This window comes from Emiliania huxleyi, assembly GCF_000372725.1.
Source record: "Emiliania huxleyi CCMP1516 unplaced genomic scaffold EMIHUscaffold_4, whole genome shotgun sequence".
Lineage (NCBI taxonomy): Eukaryota > Haptophyta > Isochrysidales > Noelaerhabdaceae > Emiliania > Emiliania huxleyi.
This window is the reverse complement of record NW_005198966.1, coordinates 2,102,723-2,122,589: the sequence shown is the minus strand read 5'-3', so window position 1 is coordinate 2,122,589 and position 19,867 is coordinate 2,102,723. Positions and strand designations below refer to the sequence as shown.

At 65.1% G+C, this 19,867-nt stretch overlaps 4 protein-coding genes across 4 annotated transcripts; 2 read left to right on the top strand and 2 right to left on the bottom strand.

Moving 5' to 3' along the window:
• Positions 1–2,257: 2,257 nt before the first annotated feature.
• Positions 2,258–3,148, top strand: EMIHUDRAFT_61727 (50S ribosomal protein L2; the record flags this gene model as incomplete). Its single annotated transcript, XM_005770837.1, has 1 exon — positions 2,258–3,148. The coding sequence occupies one exon, from the start codon at positions 2,258–2,260 to the stop codon at positions 3,146–3,148; it is 891 nt and encodes a 296-aa protein (XP_005770894.1).
• Positions 3,149–5,432: 2,284 nt separating this feature from the next.
• EMIHUDRAFT_420443 (hypothetical protein) lies at positions 5,433–8,840 on the bottom strand (the record flags this gene model as incomplete). The annotated part of the gene is made up of 5 exons (XM_005770836.1): positions 5,433–7,136; positions 7,187–7,657; positions 7,819–7,971; positions 8,046–8,264; positions 8,379–8,840. 5 exons carry the CDS (start codon positions 8,838–8,840, stop codon positions 6,900–6,902), a joined length of 1,542 nt encoding a protein of 513 aa, XP_005770893.1. The 3' UTR covers positions 5,433–6,899.
• A 3,786-nt stretch (positions 8,841–12,626) lies between these two features.
• On the top strand, positions 12,627–13,577 carry EMIHUDRAFT_413698 (hypothetical protein). The gene has a single exon (XM_005770835.1). It carries the CDS (start codon positions 13,114–13,116, stop codon positions 13,411–13,413), a length of 300 nt encoding a protein of 99 aa, XP_005770892.1. The 5' UTR covers positions 12,627–13,113; the 3' UTR covers positions 13,414–13,577.
• A 3,825-nt stretch (positions 13,578–17,402) lies between these two features.
• On the bottom strand, positions 17,403–19,274 carry EMIHUDRAFT_432432 (hypothetical protein). The gene has a single exon (XM_005770834.1). The coding sequence runs from the start codon at positions 18,966–18,968 to the stop codon at positions 18,747–18,749; it is 222 nt and encodes a 73-aa protein (XP_005770891.1). The 5' UTR covers positions 18,969–19,274; the 3' UTR covers positions 17,403–18,746.
• Positions 19,275–19,867: the final 593 nt, after the last annotated feature.

Here is a 19,867-nt window from a genome sequence, read left to right as displayed (position 1 = left end):
GCAGGGCTCTTCAGACAGCGCGAGCCGTTGGGACCACACCACTCGATCTGCCAACCGGAAGACGCCGCCTGCACGGCCTTGGCGTAGCTCTCCGACTCGACGACCCACGCCACTGGCGCGCCCTCTCCGAGCACGAGGACCAGACTGAGAGCGATCATCAGGCGCTCTGACGGAGAGGGAGGTTCCCCGTGTTTGCTTCGGTGGCGTCGCGCTGTGAGTTCAATCGATGGAACGGCGGTTTCCCCGCCGGGCCCCAGGCACTCAAGCTGCCTCGCACGACTGCCCAGCCCCCCTCCGTGTCGCGATGCGCTCCCCGCTCCCGTTCCCCTGTGTCCCTGATCGTCCTTACAAGATCCTGCTCGTGCAGGTGGGGAGGTGGGGACCCTGTCCTTCTCCCACCCCTCGTCATCCGTTTTATTTATTTATACACTGGGCACGGGACCACTGGCAATAAAGAATTTTACAACAAAGCTCCCTGGCACGGCACTGGGCACGGGACTGGCGCTGAAGAAGCGTCGAACAAGAACCACACGGACGTAAGCACTAACACAGGGACGAAACAAAAAATCCCTCATCTACCCAATCCCCCAACCCTCCCACAAGTGACAATAGCGACCCAACACGGCTATCTGCTTGTTGCGTTCAGCGCCCCCCCCGGGCGGACCCTGTACGCGAAGAAGCGCAGCAGCTCCGGGTCGACCGCGCGCCTCACAAAGTCGAGGTCGACGCGCGAGTAACGGCGGTAGCGCTCTCGCTCGGAGCCGTACTTGGAGAGCGCCGAGCTGCGGTCGGTGATCGTGCGGTGTCCCGCTGCTCTCGTCTTGGCCGCGTCCTCGACGGTGCGGAAGGTGCCGTTCCGCAGCCGGCCGCCGGCGCACGTGCAGAGAGGGGCGACGGTGCGCTCCGGGTCGAAGAGCAGGTCTTCGTACCGGACCAGCACCGCGGGTAGGCTGGCATCGACGTACTCGCGGTACCAGCGGTTCCAAAGGTCCGGCAGCGAGGAGTACTTGTACACTCGCTTGGGCTGCCACGCGACCTTGGTGGCCGTCGCCGGCAGCGGCGATGGGCAGAGGCCCGTGGACCCGTGCTCGCCGGCGGCCGCCTTTGCGCCGCGCCCAAAGTGCGCAGCATACGGGCTGCGGCACATGGAAGCCATCCAGCTGAGCGGGTCCTTGATGGTCACGAGCGGCAAGATCGCCTGGCAACCGCTAGAAAGTGACAATGGGGCCGCCGGCCTGCGCTGCCCGACACGGCGCACTCTACCGAGACGTCGACGTGCCGCCCGCGGCCTCGAGGCGCCCAGTGCCTCCCGCGCCAGTGCAGAGGGTTGTGCTTCCCCCATGGGACCTGAAACATCGGGGCCTGGTCCAGCGCGCAGTTCTTCAATAGCAGCTGGAAGAGGAGGTTGGTGCCGGTGTTGAAGAGACCCGCCACCGCCACCCTGCGCCGCGCCACCGCCGTCCGCGACCGGAAAGCGGCGCAGCGATCGAGCCCTAGGACGCGCGGCCCGCCCTGGCCGTACAATAGAGGAACCTGTTGACGTGCGGCGGCCTCCGGACCGAGGGGCATCCTGAACGGGTCGGCGCCGCGAAGCCGCGCGCTCGGCGCGCTCACGCTGGGTTGCGCGGAGAGGTCTTGCCGCGGCGCCCCCACCTCCTCGCGCGGCATTGCCTCGAGAGCTCAAGGCTGGCTCAAGACGCAAAATTGCCCCGCGGAGAACTCGGGTGGGCTCAAGACGCAATTGGGTCCGCCGCGCAGGGGGGCGGGCACGCACCAAACACGCGGGAGCAACTTCCGCCAAGCGCTGCCCGGTATCTAGATAGCCCTCGTGGGTTGCTGTTTTCTTTCTTTTAGATTTGTTCTGTCTGTGCTAGTGTGCGCCAGAAAGAAAGAAAACAGGTATATCAAGGGAGGGATGGTGGGAGGACGGCCACACACCGCCACCACACAGGGATTTTAAGGAGAGAAGTGCGGTGCTAGCCGTCGCCCATCCTCGGGCGTCTACATCTTCCTACCGGGTATCTCTCTTCGCAGTTTCTCGCAGGAGTCACTTCGCTGTCCTGTGTTAGTGCCAGTGCGCGGGCCAGTCCCGTGCCTAGTGTTGTGCGAGGGAAATTGCATGTTGCTGCGGGCACTATCGCAGCGGGCGGCGCCGGCCAGCACCGCCTTCGGGCGGCGCGCCGCCGACCTGCCGAGCAGCAGATCCGTCCTCGACAGCCTCCTCCCGCTGCGAGGGATGGCCACGGCGGCTGCGCGCATGGCGCGGATAGGCGAGCTCAAGCCGTGCAAGCCGACCAGCCCCGGCCGCCGGCACCGCGTTGTCATTGACAAGGCGGGCCTGTGGCGCGGCCGGCCCGAGCCCTCGCTGACGACGCGCATCGCCGGGCAGCACCAGGCGGGCAGGAACAACACCGGTCAGATCACGACGCGTCGGCGCTCGGCACCGCACCACCGCCGGCTCTACCGCATGATCGACTTCCACCGGCGGCGCGCTGATCCGGCGGTTGTCGAGCGGCTCGAGTACGACCCCAACCGCTCCGCCTTCATCGCGCTCATCCAGTACGCTGCCGACGGGCAGCGGTCGTACATCCTCGCGCCGCAGGGGCTCTCGCTCGGCGACACGGTCGAGTGCGGCGAGGAGGCGCCCTTCACGCCGGGCAACGCGATGCCGCTGCGGCTCATTCCGGAGGGGACGCGGGTGCACAACGTCGAGCTCCACCTCGGCCGTGGCGGCGCGCTCTGCCGCGCCGCAGGCACGTCGGCGCGGCTGCAGTCCAAGGACGAGTCCTACGCGCTGCTCAACCTGCAGTCGGGCGAGGTGCGGCAGGTGCCGGTCGGGTGCACCGCGACGATCGGCGTCGTGAGCAACGAGCAGCACAAGAACCGCGTGCTCGGCAAGGCGGGCGCCGCTGCGTGGGTCGGACGCCGCCCGTCGGTGCGCGGCGTGGCGATGAACCCGGTGGACCACCCGCACGGCGGCGGCGAGGGCAAGACCTCGGGCGGCCGGAAGGGGTCCATGTCGCCGTGGGGATGGTACACCAAGGGGCTGCGCACCCGCAACAAGAAGCAGCACTCGAGCAAGCTCATCGTGCGGAGGCGCAACCACGAGAAGCTGCACCTGAGCACGATCAACAAGGGCAGCTGGTAGGAGCGGAGCCGCAGAAGGCGAATGGTCGATTGTTTTTTAATTCAGAAGGAAGGAAAGAAAGAAGACGCACATATGGATATGCCGGCACTGACGGCGGCACACGTCCCAAAAGTTTTCGCAAAAGTGCAAAAAAAAAGCGCGGTCGCGCGCGCGTGTCGCGTGGCCGGGGGGGGAGACGATATAGCGAAGACGACGGTCCGGCACCTTTTGCGCTTTGGGAAACTTTTTGGCTTTGCAGGATTCTGCAAGGCCAAGGGTGGTACACTCATCACTCTGTATTATAGCAGGTAGGAGTGTCAGTGTATACAGCGCGTGGACAGCGATCAGCGCAGACCGCAGTGTCAGTCAGAGAGAGATTTTTGAAGACCAACAAGAAATTTCTTCCTCCAAGAAATTTCTTCCTTCAGTCAGTGAGGGGGAAGGCGAAGGTGGAAGGATTCAGGCGAAGGGGCTGCTGCGTGCGGGAGCGCAGGAGAGGAAGTACAGCTGTACCTGTAGCGCGGAAGAGGGAAGACTGACTAACTACGTGACTAGCGAGCTAGCGACAGGGGTGGCGGTCCTCTCTCACGTAGGCGAGCGACATCTCGGAGCATGATGGCGTCGCGTCGAGCAGCACCTTGTTGCACGCAACGTTCTTTTTAGAAAGAAAACATACGGCCCAGGGGAGGGATGGGAGGACGGCACGCCGCCACCACGCAACGTTCGACAATGCGCGGCGTTTTTCTTCCAAGCCACTAAGGTGCTGGCCACAGAAACCCACAGCGAGGCATGATCGTGCCGCAGCAGCGCGACACGGGTGCGCGGGTGCGCGAGGCGGCGGGGCTGCTGGTGTCGGCGGTCGTCGGTGGAGCTCTGCTCGCCGCCTCGCTCTCGCGGTCCATAGTGGCTGCGCCGCGTCTGGCGGCAGCCAAGGACCCGGAGGAGAGAGAGCGGGATGACGCGTTTTGCCGCGACAATCCAGCCTCGATCTGGTGCTGGGCTCCCTTCTTGGCGCCGGCCGAGCCGGTGTGCGACTGCAGCTGGAAGGCGGAGCGGGCCTGCCCGCTCGCTCTGGACGCCATAGACATGGACCACGACTCGCACGTGACACGCCACGAGGCGCTCGACCTCGACGCGAATGGGGTCGTGACGCAGTCGGAGGCGGTCGCCCTCGACGAGAACCACGACGGGCACGCGACAAAGCTGGAGGCGCTCGACGCGCGCGCGGGCCACCCCGGCACTGCGGGCTTTGCGATCGATGACGGCTCCGACTGCTTCATTTTTTGCTGTCGAACGCCCTCGCCACCGCCGCTCCCTCGGCCGCCGCCGCTCCCTCCGCCGCCTTCGCCTTTCCCGCCGCCGCCACCGCCACCGCCGCCGCTGCCCCCTCCTCCTCCTCCGCCGCCGCCGCCATCACGATCGCCACTCAGCTCAGCGCCCCTTGCTGCAGCGGCTCCGCCGACGCGGGCACCTGGCATTCGTACGCAGTCGTCCGCAGGCCCTTTTGGGCTCGCGCAGGAACGTCCGCCGCCGCTGCCACCTCCTCCGCTGCCACCGCCTCCACTGCCGCCGCCTCCGCTGCCGCCGCCGCCGCTGCCGCCGCCGCCGCCGCTGCCGCCGCCGCCGCCGCTGCCGCCGCCGCCGCCGCCGCCGTCGCCCCCGCCACCTCGCGCGCCTCCGCCCGTCACGCCGCCGCCGACGGCCCCGCCCCTGCAGCCGCCCGGGCCGCCCGCGGTTCCGCCCGGGCTTCCCGCGCCGCCGCTGCCGCCCGCGCCTCCGCCCCTCTCCCCGGCGGGCGTGCGCGTCTTCCGCGGCCACACGGACTCTGTCGTGTCGGTCGTGTTTGGCGAGGGCGACGAGCTCGCCTCGGCGGGAAACTTCGACGGCACGGTCCGCTTCTGGAGCCTCGAGTCGGGCGAGGCGCTGCGCACCCTCCACACCGGCGCCATGGTCGTGCTCGACATCGCCCTCAGCCCCGGCGGCGCGCGGATGGCTTCCGCCGGCTTCGACAGCGCCGTCAAGCTGTGGTACGTCCCCACCGGCACGCTCGAGCAGAGGCTGCTCGGCAGCTCGCCGCACACCAAGACGGTGACCGCAGTCGCCTTTGGCCGCAACGGCACCATCCTCGCCTCGGCCAGCTACGACCGCACCGTCAAGGCGCATGCGCACACCGCCCCTCCGCTCGCACAAACACACCCACCCCGCCCCTCCCCTCGCCCGCGGGCCACCCACCGGAGCCCGCCCCGGCCGCCTCCCTCCCCTCGGCCCGGCTGGAGCGCGCGGCCCTCCCCTCGCTGCAGATGTGGCACGTCGAGAGCGGCAAGCTGCTCAAGACGCTCAAGCACGCCGGAGGCGTCAAGGCCGTCGCCTTCTCCGCAGACGGCCGCTACCTCGCCTCGGCGGACGACGCGGCGGTCAAGGTCTGGGACGTGCGCACCGGCAAGCGGGAGCGCTTGATGCGCGGCCACACCTTCGACGTGACCGCGCTCGCCTTTGGGGCGGGCAGCGTGCTCGCGTCCGCGAGCGAGGACGACACGGTGCGCACGTGGGACGTCGAGAGCGGCAAGGAGCTGCGCGTGCTGAAGGGGCACCTCGGGATGGTCACGGCGGTCGCCTTCAGCCCCGACGGCTCGGCGATCGCGTCGGGCGGCTACGATCGCACCGTCCGCCTCTGGGACACCGACACGGGCTCGCACTTCCACACGCTGCTCGGCCACTCGGACGACGTTCTCTCCCTCGCCTTCAGCGCGGACGGCGCCCTCCTCGCCTCGGGCAGCGGCGACCGCACCCTGCGCGTGTGGGACGTGCCCACGCGTGCGCCGCCGCCGCCGCCGCCCTCGCCGCCGCCGCTTCCGCCCTGGCTGCCGTCGCACATATTCAAGCCGCCGCCGCCTCCGCCCGAGTCGCCGGCGGCCCTCTGCCGGGACGAGGTGGAGGACTGCCAGCCCGCGATCTGCGTCGTCTTCCACGAGTTTGGCGTGAGGCACTGCAAGGCGACCTGCGGCCACTGCACCGAGCTCGGCCTCCCCGGCGAGGACGAGCTCGGCTTAGAGGTGTACGGCGACTCGGACTTCGAGTACGGCGCCTCGTGATCCCGCCTCTCCCCGCTGAGCCACAGCCCCCTCCCTGAGCATGTCCGTCTTCTCGCCGAGTCCGTCTTGCGCGCGTGGCCCTAGTTTTGGGGCCGACCTCAATCGGTCGTTCCCCGTTGGCTGTCGGCGCCGCCTCTCTTGCCTTACCGCGATGCGGAGATCGTTCGCGGTTACCCTCGGGATTCTGCGCGGGAAGAAGGCGCGCCACCATCGTTCCCGTGACCCGTCGCTGCCGCCCGCCACGGCCACGCGCCCCCTGTGTACGTGTGTCCCTTCCGTACGAGTCATTTCTTATTTGCAAATAGTAAATGGCAGAAAGCAAGTCAAACAAGCAAGAGAGAGCTATGCGAGCCGTGCAGGGTTTGTGCACACCTGCATGCGGACTCTGCACTCTCTCGAGTCTTATCTCTGTCGTCTGTGCCAGGGAGCATGCCAGGGAGAGAAGTGCGGGTGCGCGCTAAGACGCCAGGAGGTGTGTGGAAGGAGTGGAGAGAGGAAGAGGAAAGGAGCGAGAGGGGAGAGGAAAGGAGCGAGGGGGGGAGAGGTCGTTGTGGACAAGCGCCAGTGGCTACGGCAAACAGTGGCTCGACCAAGGAAGCCAGCGGCCGGCGGCGTGGGGTGTCCTCCCACTCGCCCAGCAGCCGTGCGGCGGACCAGGAGGGGAGGGGGGCGCCGGCGCTCTACCGCGCGCGCTCCGCGCCCGCGGGGGCGGGGTCGAGCTTGTAGAGAAGGTGGCAGGCGTTCGTGTCGCTGTCTCCGCGGTTGGCCTTGCGCTCCTGCGCGAGCGACTGCAGGTACGCCGCGCCGACGTGCTCCGTGACGTACTTGCCGTCGAAGCAGGAGCAGTCGAGGCCGCGGATGGAGCTGCCCTGCGCGGCCGCCTCCTCCAGGATGGAGGCGCGGAGGTCGTCCAGCTCCTGCGAGCGGGAGGAGCGCGCTTCAGCGAGGGCGGCTCAGGTGGCGGGACGGGGCGGCCCGGCGGCGGCGCCTGGTAAAAGATGCGGTCGGCGCCGATCTCGCGAGCCATCTCGTCCATCTGCTCGTCGCTGTAGCGCGAGGCGAGTAGCTCGGCCGAGGTGGGCATGTCGATGCCGTACACGTTCGGGTACCGCACCGGCGGCGCGGCCGACGCCATGTACACGCGCTTGGCGCCCGCCTCGCGCGCCATGTTGATGATTTGCGAGGAGGTTGTGCCGCGGACAATCGAGTCGTCGACGAGGAGGACGTTGCGTCCCGCGAACTCGGAGGCGATGGGGGAGAGCTTCTGGCGGACCGACTTCTTGCGCAGGCCCTGCGCCGGCATGATGAAGGTGCGGCCGACGTACCGGTTCTTCATGAAGCCCTCGCGGTACGGGATGTCGAGCGCGTGCGCGCACTCGAGGGCGGCTGTCCGCGCGGTGTCGGGGACGGGGATGACGACGTCGATGTCGTGCGCAGCCTGCAGCGCGACGGGGACCGCCGTCGGGCGCCGCCCCGACAGCGGGGCCAGGTGCGGAGGGCGAGGGCGGGGAGGGCGAGTGTCTGGAGGTGCTCGCGCGCCCAGGTGCGGTTGATGAGGTGGGCGAGCTTCTCGCCCATCCGGAGGCGGGTGCGGTAGACGGAGATGCCGTCGATCACCGAGTCGGGGCGGGCGAAGTAGACGTACTCGAAGACACACGGCGCGTGCGCCAGCGGCGCCGCGGCCGAGGCGAAGCAGTTGTGCATGCGAGGCTCCTTGCCGCGCCGGAGCAGCAGCAGGTGGCCCGGCGGAACCTGTGGGGAGGGGGGGGGGGAGGTCGGCGGCGCGGCTCGCGACGGCGCGGCGGAGGGCGGCGCGGGGCGCGCACGTCGCCGAGCAGCTCGAAGCCGAGCGCGTTGAGGGCGCCGCTCTCCGAAGCGACCATGTACTCGTGCTCGGTGCTGCCCTCGGCGAGGCGGCGGCCGTACGAGAGGGGGCGGATGCCGTGCGGGTCGCGGAAGGCGAGGAGGCCGTAGCCGATGATCATCGAGACGCACGCGTACCCGCCCGAGCAGCGGCGCAGCAGCTCATTCACCGCGAGGATGACCTGCGCGTCGGTCGGCCCCTTTCCGTCAAAGGCGGACAGGCTCTCGAGCTTGCGGCCGGCGGCGTCGACGCAGTCCGGCGCGGGCGCGGCGCCGGCGCCGGAGGAGGGCGAGACGGAGCGCGTGCCCTCGTGCGACGGGCTGCTCAGGTTGGAGAAGAGCTCGATTGCCAGCAGGTTGAGCAGCACCTCCGAGTCGGAGCCCGTGTTGAGGTGCCGGAACTCGCGCTCGAGGTCGCGCTTGAGGGTGGGCAGGTCGACGAGGTTGCCGTTGTGGGCGAGCGTGATGCCGTACGGCGAGTTGACGTAGAAGGGCTGCGCCTCGGCGCACGACGACGAACCCGCCGTCGGGTAGCGCACGTGGCCGATGCCGATCGAGCCGCGCAGGTTGGTGAGCTGCGCCGGCCCAAAGACGTCGCGGACCATGCCGTTGTCCTTGTGGAGGCAGAAGCGGCCCGCGTCCTCGGTGATGATGCCCGCGGCGTCCTGCCCGCGGTGCTGCAGCGCTAGCAGGGCCTCATAGAGAGGGCCAACAGCCGAGCTGTCGTCCGCGCACAAAACGCCGACGATGCCGCACATCGGAGGACCTGGGCGGCGGTGGGCGGAAGATCGTGGGCATTGCGGAGGCGCGGGTGGAGAGGAGAGGGAGGGTAAAGTCCCGTGGGGGCGGCGGGGCGTGCACGGCGCGCGCAGAGGGGTGGCTGCACGTCCGGGATAGCTAACGGAGCTACCGAGGGCTTGGAGAGGGTTCTCCGGGCGCGAAGCAGTCTCTTTTCTTTTTTTGTTGGAGTGAAATAACGAACGGGCCCTCAGCGGAGCTGGGAAGAGGACCGCCGCAAGCGGCGTGGCGTGGAGCGGTTGTGCATCCCTCCGGGGGCCCCTCTGCGCCGGGGAGGCGTTGTTGGAGGCTACTCGTAGGACGCAAGCGTCCGTCGCCCTTTTCAAACTCGGGGCCCACTCCGCTACGCTCCGACCCGAATTTGGAGGGCCTAAAAGTTTAAGGTGTTGCTGCGCAAAAGGGGTCGGACACCGGGCGCAGCTCATGCTAAGAGCTAGAAGAGGAGATAGAGAGAACAACCACCCTGTCCCGTTATTGCGTACACCAACCAACACCACAAAACGCTCTCTCTCTCCTGTCCTCACTCAGGGGGGTCACAACTACCGAGTCCCTCGACTAGCGCAGCTGGAGACGCTCCCCCTCAATCGGCATCCACCCCCACCCGCTCCAGCCCCACTTCTGCTGCCGAGAGAGCTGAATCGAAGCAAGCGAGCCATTGCATCTTGGCGTGCTCCTGCCGGAGCGCGGCTTTCTGCTTGGCGGCCACGAGCACGGCGGAGTCGGCGTCGTGGCGGCCACGAGCACGGCGGAGTCGGCGTCGTAGCGCGCAATCGTTCCCGCTCATCGCCCATTCCTCCCACGTGACGTGTGTCGGCCGCGATTCGATGTCGCCACCTTCATCGCCAACGAGGACTCCCTCGACTGCAGGGGGGCTCCGGCGCGGGGAGGGACTCCGCCTGCTGCGCTGGCCGACTGCGCCCTCCTCCTCCATGGGCTCGATCCGATTCCGCAGCGGCGGTGCTGCGCGGGAGGCGGCCGCGGGCACGCTGGGCTCGATCAGCGGCTTTCCCTCAGTTGCTCCGAAAGCACGATTGGCGGCCGTTCTTGGTTTCAATTTTACGGATGTCTTGCCACCAGCTGAAGGCTTGCCCGGGCGCCGTGTTGACCGCCGGACGAGAAGTTTGCGTCGCCGAACGAAAATCCCACGATATGCACGAATTTTAATTATATTTTTTTCGTGTGGGGGTATGTCATGTAGTTGCCAATGGTACCGCGTCTGCGACGCGGGCGCCTTGCGGGCAGAGCCCTTAGCCACCCTTATGTCTTGCGCGGTCAAAACTTCTAGATTCTTTTTCAGTAACATGAAGGGCTTGTGTCCGTTCCCTCGAGAGGCGTGAGATCTGAGCCTAGACCTGTTTATTTCGTTCGACGGGGAGAGAGGAAGTCGAAGAAATGCCAGCGCGGGACGGGTGGACGCAAGACGGAAGATGACGGCACGATCCAGCGGCAACTTCTCTTTGCAAGGCAGGCTTGAGAAAAAAGAAAATACGCCGAGGCTCGGCGGGAGTCCAGCAGGCTCGGCGGGAGTCTCCTCGCCCCCCCCCCCCGGGGGCCCGCTCCCGCCTTTCTCTCCCACGCCGAGGGAGGGTCTTCCCGGATGGCGAACCCTAGCTTACCGTACGGCGGCGACGTCGTCGCCGCTCATCGGGACGAGAACAACCTCGCCGTCACCGCGATTGTGCGGGCGAGGAGCCTCGAGCCGCCCGCCCCACCGCTGAACATCTCGCCCGGGCCACCGGCCTGTCCGGTGTGCCTCTCCTCAGTCTCCAGGCCGGTGGCCCGGGCGGCACACACACACACACACACACACACACACACACACACACACACAGCACACACACACACACACACACGCACGCACGCACACACGCACGCACGCACGCACGCACACACGCACGCACGCACACACGCACAAGCCCAGCTCTGACGAGCTGGGCTTGTGGCGCTCAGCTAGGTCATGCACACCTCTGACTGAGCGGAGCCGAGCGAGCCGTCCTTCTTCTCGATGGCAGTCCGCACGTGCTTGTCGACGGGTCGGCGGCGTGGTCGAGGGGAAGGTCGCCGGCGGCCGCAACTCCGCCGCCGTCGCTCCGCCGGCTCTGATCAAGTATCGGGCGTTGAGGGCGGCGGCGCAAAGCGGGTCTGGCGCATCCATCGCCACGAGCCTCGCGGCCGCGGTCGTGGCACACCTGGTGGCGGCTCTCGGGGCCGTCTCTACGGCGCTCGACACCGTGTGAGGTCGGGCTATATACGGGCTATATACGGGCATATACGGGCTAGAGAGCCCTAGCCCTGGGGGAGGGTGCGCGGTCGCAGGGAACAAACAGAAGAGAGAGTAAAAACGGGTCTTCGTACATCGAGGGAGCTGCTCCTTCTTCTTTGGGTTTCCCCAAGCAGCAGAACGCCCCCTCTACTCGGAGCTACTAGACACCAGACATGCATACGACACTCGACACTCCCACTCGGTATCGCCCCGGGGGGCCCAACTTGAGAATCGTGCTTTGAGTGGGCGGGCGGCGGCGAGGGCGGTGGTAGCAGGTAGGGGTGGCGGGTGAGAGGGCGGCGGCGGCGGCGAGGGCTGCGAGGGTGGCGGGGGCAATGGTAAGGATGAGGGTGGGGGCGGCAAGGCGGCAGCGAGGGTGGCGGGGGCCTGGTAGGTGGCGGCGACGGCAGCAAGGATGGGGGTGGGGGTGAGCTAAGGGCGGTGTGGCGGCGAGGGCGGCGGTGGAGACGGTGGTGACGAGGCTCGAGGGTGGCGGCGGCGGTGACTGATGCGGCAATGGCGGCGGGGCGGCGGCGGGGCGGCGGGGCGGCGGGGGGCGAGAGCAAGAGCGGTGGCATGCCGGCCGGCGCGGCGGAGGCTGGCGGGTGTTGGGAGGGGGCGGGGAGGGCAGCGGCGAGGGCGCGGCGGTAGGGATGGCGGGTGAGAGGGCGGCGGCAGTGGCGAGGGCGGCAACGAGGGCGGCGGTGGGGAGGGCGGCTGCGAGTAAGGGCGGCGGTGGGGGTGGGGGCGGCGAGGGTGGCTGGGATGGTGGCGGCGGCGAGGGCGGCGGTGGCAGCGGTGGTGGTGGGGGCGGAGGAGACGAGGGAGGTGGTGGCAAAAGCGCAAGGGCGGGTGGGCCGGCAGCGGCTGGGATGGCGGCGGCGGCGTGGGAGGTCCGGAGGGGGCGGGGAGGAGCTGCGGGGGTGGGGAGCGGAGGGCGAGAGCGGCGGCAGGCCCGGGGGAGGCGGTGGGGACGGTGGCGACAGCGGTGGTGATGGTCGGAATGGTAGCGGCGGCGTGGGGGGCGAGGGCGGTGGCGAGGGCAGTGGAGGTAACGGTAACGGTGGTGACAGGAGAGATGGCGGTGGCGGCTGTGGTGCGAGAGGGCGGCGGGGGCAATGACAGCGGCAAGCGAGTTGGCCGGGCGATGCACTACAGAGGAGCGCAGTGTGTGCTTCGGAACGCAAAGAAGAGCGTGGAAGGCTCTGAGTAGACTTAGACGCTCGCGCCGCCCGCTCCGGAGGCTGCATTCAGCCCGGAGGGGACCGCGGGAGCGCCCAGTGGCGGCTCGGGGAAAGCCGGGTGTGTCTGCGCAGTGGCCTGCGCGCTGCCTTGGGCAGAAATCGCGCTCTCGCCCCCTTGGCTCCGCCCCCGAGCGTTTGAGGCTCGGAGGAGAGGCGAGAGGGGGAGAGCGCCGAGAGAGCGACTGAGGAACGGGAGAGGCCCTGGCGCGGCTCCGAGCGAGGGTTGTTGCGCGCGCGCAACAAATCGTCAGAACCAAGGCTGAATCTCAGCGGATCGTGGCAACAAGGCCACTCTGCCGCGTACAATACCCCGTTCCTTATTCAAGTCGTCTGCAAGGGATTCGTCGGCCCGGGTCCGTGAATTGTGGTCGCTCGCGGCTCAGGCAGTGCTACCGTTGCTCGTGGCGTCCCCGGGCCGGTAGGTGGCTTTCCTTCCGGCATGGATTCTAACTTAGAGGCGTTCAGTTATAATCCGGCGCATGGCAGCTTCGCCGCATCGCCGTTTCCGGCGGCGGCTATACCGATGATGCGAATTGGTGGTTCCTCTCGTACTGAACCAAATTACCGTAGAAAAACAGACAGCAGTAGGGTAAAACTAACCTGTCTCACGACGGTCTAAACCCAGCTCACGTTCCCTGTTGGTGGGTGAACAATCCTGCATTTGGCCCCCGCTGCGAGGCAGTGATAGGAAGAGCCGACATCGAAGGATCAAAAAGCTACGTCGCTATGAACGCTTGGCAGCCACAAGCCAGTTATCCCTGTGGTAACTTTTCTGACACCTCTAGCTTGAAATTCCCAAAGACGAGAGGATCGATAGGCCACGCTTTCGCGGTTTGTATTCGTACTGAAAATCAAAATCAACCGAGCTTTTCCCCTTTCGGTCCACATGAGATTTCTGTTCTCATTGAGCTCAAAATCGGGCGCCTGCGTTATTTTTTAACAGACGTGCCGCCCCAGCCAAACTCCCCACCTGTTAGTGTCCCCGACGCGGATCGCGCGCACGAAGCGGCTTGGATCCAGAAGTGAGGCGAGCCTCCCTCCGCGCCACCGAGTAAGTAAAACAACGTTGACGGTTGCGGTATTTCACTGTCGGGTTGCCCCTCCCGCATATTCTACACCCATCAAGTCGTTCCACAGTAACAGACTAGAGTCAAGCTCAACAGGGTCTTCTTTCCCCGCTGATTCTTCCAAGCCCGTTCCCTTGGCTGTGGTTTCGCTAGACAGTAGATAGGGACAGTGGGAATCTCACGAATCCATTCATGCGCGTCACTAATTGGATGACGAGGCATTTGGCTACCTTAAGAGAGTCATAGTTACTCCCGCCGTTTACCCGCGCTTGGTTGAATTTCTTCACTTTGACATTCAGAGCACTGGGCAGAAATCACATTGCGTCAGCACCCTCGCGGGCCATCGCAATGCTTTGTTTTAATTAAACAGTCGGATTCCCCTTGTCCGCGCCAGTTCTGAAGCGGCTGTTCGTCGCGCAGGGAGAGCCGGAGCGCTCCTAGGCCGTCCGCCGGACGGCCGCGCGGGATCCGCAGCCGTGAGGCCGTAGTCCCCGCGCAGCCAGCCGGCCTCGAGCCTAGGACCCCTGCGCCCAGCCTTCAGAGCCATTCCTTCTCCCGAGGTTGCGGAACCATTTTGCCGACTTCCCTTACCTACATTGCTCTATCGACTAGAGGCTGTTCACCTTGGAGACCTGATGCGGTTATGAGTACGACCAGGCGTGAGAACGAACCGCTCCCCCGGATTTTCACGGGCCGTCGGGAGCGCGCCGGACACCCCAAGACTTAGGGTGCTTTGCCTGCCGTGTAGCCCTCGCTCCGGCTAAACCGATTCCAGGGCAGGAGGCAGTTAAGAAGAAAAGAGAACTCTTCCCAGGGCTCCCGCCGGCGTCTCCGGGTTCGTTCGCGTCGCCGCCCACCATCCACGCGCTGGCTCGGGAATATTAACCCGATTCCCTTTCGACGGACGGGCTGACAGAACCAGCCGCGTTCGGCGGAGTTTTCCTGTCTCTTAGGGTCGGCTCACCCGTGTCCAACTGCTGTTCACACGGAACCTTTCTCCACTTCAGTCTTCAAAGTTCTCATTTGAATATTTGCTACTACCACCAAGATCTGCACCGGGGCCCGCTTCACCCAGGCTCGCGCCCAAGGCTGCGCCGCGAGCCCCGCGCCCTCCTACTCGCCGGCGCCTCGCGCTCGCGCCGGCGGCCGCGCATCGGTGGTCCGCTTGAGCGCCATCCATTTTCAGGGCTAGTACCTTCGGCAGGTGAGTTGTTACACACTCCTTAGCGGGTTCCGACTTCCATGGCCACCGTCCTGCTGTCTGGAGGTACCAACGCCTTTTGTGGTATCTGATGAGCGGACACTTGGGTACCTTAGCGCGGCGTTCGGTTCATCCCGCATCGCCAGTTCTGCTTACCAAAAATGGCCCACTTTGAACGCGCCGTTCGCCGCCCGGGATCACTCAAGCATCCCGGGCCTCTTGCCCATTTAAAGTTTGAGAATAGGTGCAAGCTGTTTCAGCCCACAGGCCTCTAATCATTCGCTTTACCTGACAAAACCGTTGCGTTCAAGCTATCCTGAGGGAAACTTCGGAGGGAACCAGCTACTAGATGGTTCGATTAGTCTTTCGCCCCTATACCCAGATTCGACGAACGATTTGCACGTCAGTATCGCTACGAGCCTCCACCAGAGTTTCCTCTGGCTTCACCCTACCCAGGCATAGTTCACCATCTTTCGGGTCCCGACAGGTGTGCTCCACTCAAACCCCTCACAGCAGGTCAAGGTCGGTTGGCAGGGCATGCCCTTCACTTTCATTCCGCACGCGGGCTTGCCACCCGGGTACTCGCACACGTGTCAGACTCCTTGGTCCGTGTTTCTAGACGGGTCGGAGGGGCCCGTTCCGTCAGCCGGGCCCCGGGCCGCGCCAGGACGGGAGCTGGCCGTAAAGCCCCGCTCCCGGGTTGAGGCGCGGCGCCGAGGCGCGGCTGACCCGGCGCGCAGAAGTGCACCTGGGGAGAACCCCAGGCTGAGTCGGCGCGCCGAAGCCGGGCCCATCCGGGTTTCCTCCTACCGATTTCAAGCACTCTTTGACTCTCTTTTCAAAGTTCTTTGCATCTTTCCCTCACGGTACTTGTTCGCTATCGGTCTCTCGCCAGTATTTAGCTTTAGATGGAATTTACCACCCAATTCAAGCTGCAATCCCAAGCAACCCGACTCGACGAGGACGCATCGTAAGGCCGCAACCCGCCACGGTACGGGATTCTCACCCTCTCCGACACCCTGTTCCAAGGGACTTGAGCGGCGGGCGCGGCCGATAACGCCTCTCTAGACCACAATTCGGGGGGCGCTGCATACGCGAGGCCTCCAGATTGGCAGCGTGAGCTCAGCCCGCTTCATTCGCCATTACTAGGGGCATCCTGGTTAGTTTCTTCTCCTCCGCTTAGTGATATGCTTAAGTTCAGCGGGTAGTCTTGCCTCATTCGATGGCGGGTTTCGAGGCGCGCGGCCGCACAGAGAGCGGCCGCGCGCCGGGGCGGGCAGGCCTCGCTCTCCGAAAGGAGAGGAGAGGAACCGCGCACGCGTGGGGTCGCGAGGCAGAACGGGGCACGCGTCCGCCGGAGGTCTAGTCGTGGACTTAGCACTCCGGCGGGGACGCGGGTTAGACGCCGCCGCCGCGCTCGCAAGGCAGCCTTGGCCGGGCGCGCGGGGGAGCCGAGGCTCCCCCGCGCGGCCGCCGGCTCCGGAGACGAGAGAGAGAGAGCTCTCTCGCTCCGAGGAGGATGGAGGCGCCCCTCGAAGAGACATGCGTCCGAGCGGAGCCCGGATGCGCCATTTGCGTTCAAAGGTTCGATGATTCACTGAATTCTGCAATTCGCACTACGTATCGCATTTCGCTGCGTTCTTCATCGTTGCGAGAGCCAAGATATCCATCGGCAGGAGTTGTGGGGTTTCATAAGTTGAGGCAGCGCCGGCGTGAGCCCGCGCTGCGCAAGAGAGGGGGCCGTGGGGAGGGGAGAGCCACGCGCGCGCCCGAGGCGCACACGAGCACTCCACACTCACCCAGGCGCGAGACAAGAGGGGTGCGGGCCCGGGTCGGCTCAGGAGAGCCCCCCCGGACAGCCGCGCGCTACGCGAACGCGGAGCGAGCGACGGGGTTAGACGGGGTACGGTGCAACATCGGTGTGGGTTGGAAAGACCGGTAATGATCCTTCCGCAGGTTCACCTACGGAAACCTTGTTACGACTTCTCCTTCCTCTAAATGATAAGGTTCGGACAGCTTCCCGCGGCGTCGCGGCTGGAGAACCAGCTGCGGCGCCGCAGTCCGGGGGCCTCACCGGATCATTCAATCGGTAGGAGCGACGGGCGGTGTGTACAAAGGGCAGGGACGTAATCAACGTGCGCTGATGACACACGCTTACTAGGAATTCCTCGTTGAAGATTAATAGTTGCAATAATCTATCCCCATCACGATGCAATTTCAAAAGATTACCCGGACCTCTCGGTCAAGGTGATAGACTCGTTGAGTGCATCAGTGTAGCGCGCGTGCGGCCCAGAACATCTAAGGGCATCACAGACCTGTTATTGCCGCGAACTTCCACTTGTTGAAGACAAGTTGTCCCTCTAAGAAGCTCCAGCGAACGGAGGGTTCGCGTCGCTATTTAGCAGGCTGCGGTCTCGTTCGTTAACGGAATTAACCAGACAAATCACTCCACCAACTAAGAACGGCCATGCACCACCACCCATCGAATCAAGAAAGAGCTCTCAATCTGTCAATCCTCACAATGTCTGGACCTGGTAAGTTTCCCCGTGTTGAGTCAAATTAAGCCGCAGGCTCCACTCCTGGTGGTGCCCTTCCGTCAATTCCTTTAAGTTTCAGCCTTGCGACCATACTCCCCCCGGAACCCAAAGACTTTAGTTTCCCGAAAGGTGCTGAAGGAGTCACAAATGGAACATCCTCCAATCCCTAGTCGGCATGGTTTATGGTTAAGACTACGACGGTATCTGATCGTCTTCGATCCCCTAACTTTCGTTCTTGATCAGTGAAAACATCCCTGGCAAATGCTTTCGCAGTGGTTCGTCTTCCGCTGGTCTGAGAATTTCACCTCTCTCGGCGGAATACGAGTGCCCCTGACTGTCCCTGTTAATCATTACTCCGGTGTTCGAAACCAACAAAATAGCACCAGAGTCCTATTTCATTATCCCATGCTAATCCATGCAAGAGCGACTGCCTGCTTGAAACACTCTGATTTTTTCAAAGTAAAAGACCCGTCTCCCGCGCCCGCTCAGTTAAGAGTAGGCGCGGTCTCCGGGTGGAAGGACGCGCCGGCCAGTGCATACCCATCGGCAGACCGGTCGGCCCGCCCCGAAATCCGACTACGAGCGTTTTAACTGCAACAACTTTAATATACGCTATTGGAGCTGGAATTACCGCGGCTGCTGGCACCAGACTTGCCCTCCAATTGATCCTCGTGAAGAGATGTAAATTGTACTCATTCCAATTACAAGACTAAAATAGCCCTGTATTGTTATTTCTTGTCACTACCTCCCTGTGTCAGGATTCGGGCAATTTACGCGCCTGCTGCCTTCCTTGGATGTGGTAGCCATTTCTCAGGCTCCCTCTCCGGAATCGAACCCTAATTCTCCGTTACCCGTTAACGCCATGGTAGGCCTCTATCCTACCATCGAAAGCTGATAGGGCAGAAATTTGAATGAACCATCGCCGGCGTAGAGCCGTGCGATTCGAGCAGTTATTATGACTCAGCACGCAACCGGAGACCGGTTTGGTTTCTTATCTAATAAATACATCCCTCCGTGAGTCGGGAACTCCTGCATGTATTAGCTCTAGAATTACTACGGTTATCCAAGTAGCAAGGTACCATCAAATAAACCATAACTGATTTAATGAGCCATTCGCAGTTTCACAGTATAGTCGCTTATACTTAGACATGCATGGCTTAATCTTTGAGACAAGCATATGACTACTGGCAGGATCAACCAGGTAGCCCGCAGACAAACCGCGGGGAGGGAGCCTAGTCGGAGACCAGACCCCTCCCGCAACGGAAGTCACGGACCAGACAGGGGCAGGCCAGCGCGCGCGGTCCGAGTCAGAGCCCTCCGTCTCCGGAGGGGACAAGAGACCACCGCGCGCGGCCGCCCAGAGTCTGACCGACAGTGCTCACTCCAAGGCCAACAAAGCCAAGGACACGTGTCGTAATCATGTTACGGAGCGCGGCTCTAGTCAGAGCCGCAGCCCTCGCGCGGCGCCAAGCCGCGGGCCGGCCCAGTACGGGCGGCCTCGCGGGGCGCGGCGCATCGCGCCTCCACTCAAGGATTCGCACGACCGCTCGGTGGCTAGAAGCGCATCACAACCGACACGCCGCAGCTCCACAGCAGGGCGGGAGCCGCTCCGAAAGGGGAGGGCTGCACCGCTGAGCCTGCCAGGGCCTTGTTACGCGGGGCCAGTCGAGGCGCCACCGCCACCGACAGTGCAGCCAGCCGACCCGCGCCCAGAGGAAACCTCCGAGCTGCGAGCCAGCCGCGCTGCGGGGTGAGGCGCACGAGGCGTCTGCCCATCGGGAAACCATCTGCTTCTCACACACAGCCGCTACCCAGGCGGCCCCATCCGGTCCGGAGGGGCACAGCGAGGGAGCTTTTGCGTCGGGGGAGGGTGAGTCCCCGCGGCGGCACGTGCTGACTAGGCATCTACGTAACCGAGACTGGGGCCGGATCGCGCAGTGGCGACCCAACCCCGCCCAGCACCGCCTCACACGCACCAGCCGCTCAGTCAACCTACCGGGCCGCGGCTCAAACCGGAAGCAAAAGTCTGCTCCGGTGAACCGCGCCGAGGGAGCACCGCGCCGGCTGCCTCGCGGCCGCCGTTCTGCGCGTCTCCTCACCTATCCACCTGCTTGGGTGGCCGAGAGGGCGGTACCGACCGCGCGGGCAGCACCGCCAGACAAGTCCCAGTGTGTCCGCGCCGGTGCGCGTACTCGCGTTTGTATTCGCCGCAGAAATGCGTATTCCTCTAAGTGGTACGCCGGAGGGCGCCGCTTTGATTGGGTGAGACCATTACGAGCCGAGGCGCGGACACACTGGGGAAACTGCGGCCCCAGTCATACCGATTCGCCCCGAAGCCGAATGGAATGGGACTGGGGATGCAAATGCGAACCGAATGCGACGTTTTGACTAGGAAACGCGCACACCGACTGCAAACAAAGCCAAACACACCCGAAACGAATCGACTTGGGCCCCGCGGAGCCGGGAGACGGGCTCCGGGACCGGGGCGCGGCGGACGGCACACCGACCTCGCCGCACCACACCCCGCCGCCCCGCCTCGGTGCACGGGACCGGGACGCCCCCGCCGCGGCCCCTCCCACCGCTGGGCGGGCCCCGCCGCGCCCCTCCGCCCTCCTCGCCCCACGGACGGCCCCCCCGGCTCCGGAGACCGGCGCCAGCTCTCTTATGGGTGGTGC

Excerpts from the sequence above, each read along its gene's own strand:
- EMIHUDRAFT_413698 (XM_005770835.1), top strand. The coding sequence starts at position 13,114 with ATGAACGCTTGGCAGCCACAAGCCAGTTATCCCTGTGGTAACTTTTCT.
- EMIHUDRAFT_432432 (XM_005770834.1), bottom strand. The coding sequence starts at position 18,968 with ATGGGCAGACGCCTCGTGCGCCTCACCCCGCAGCGCGGCTGGCTCGCA.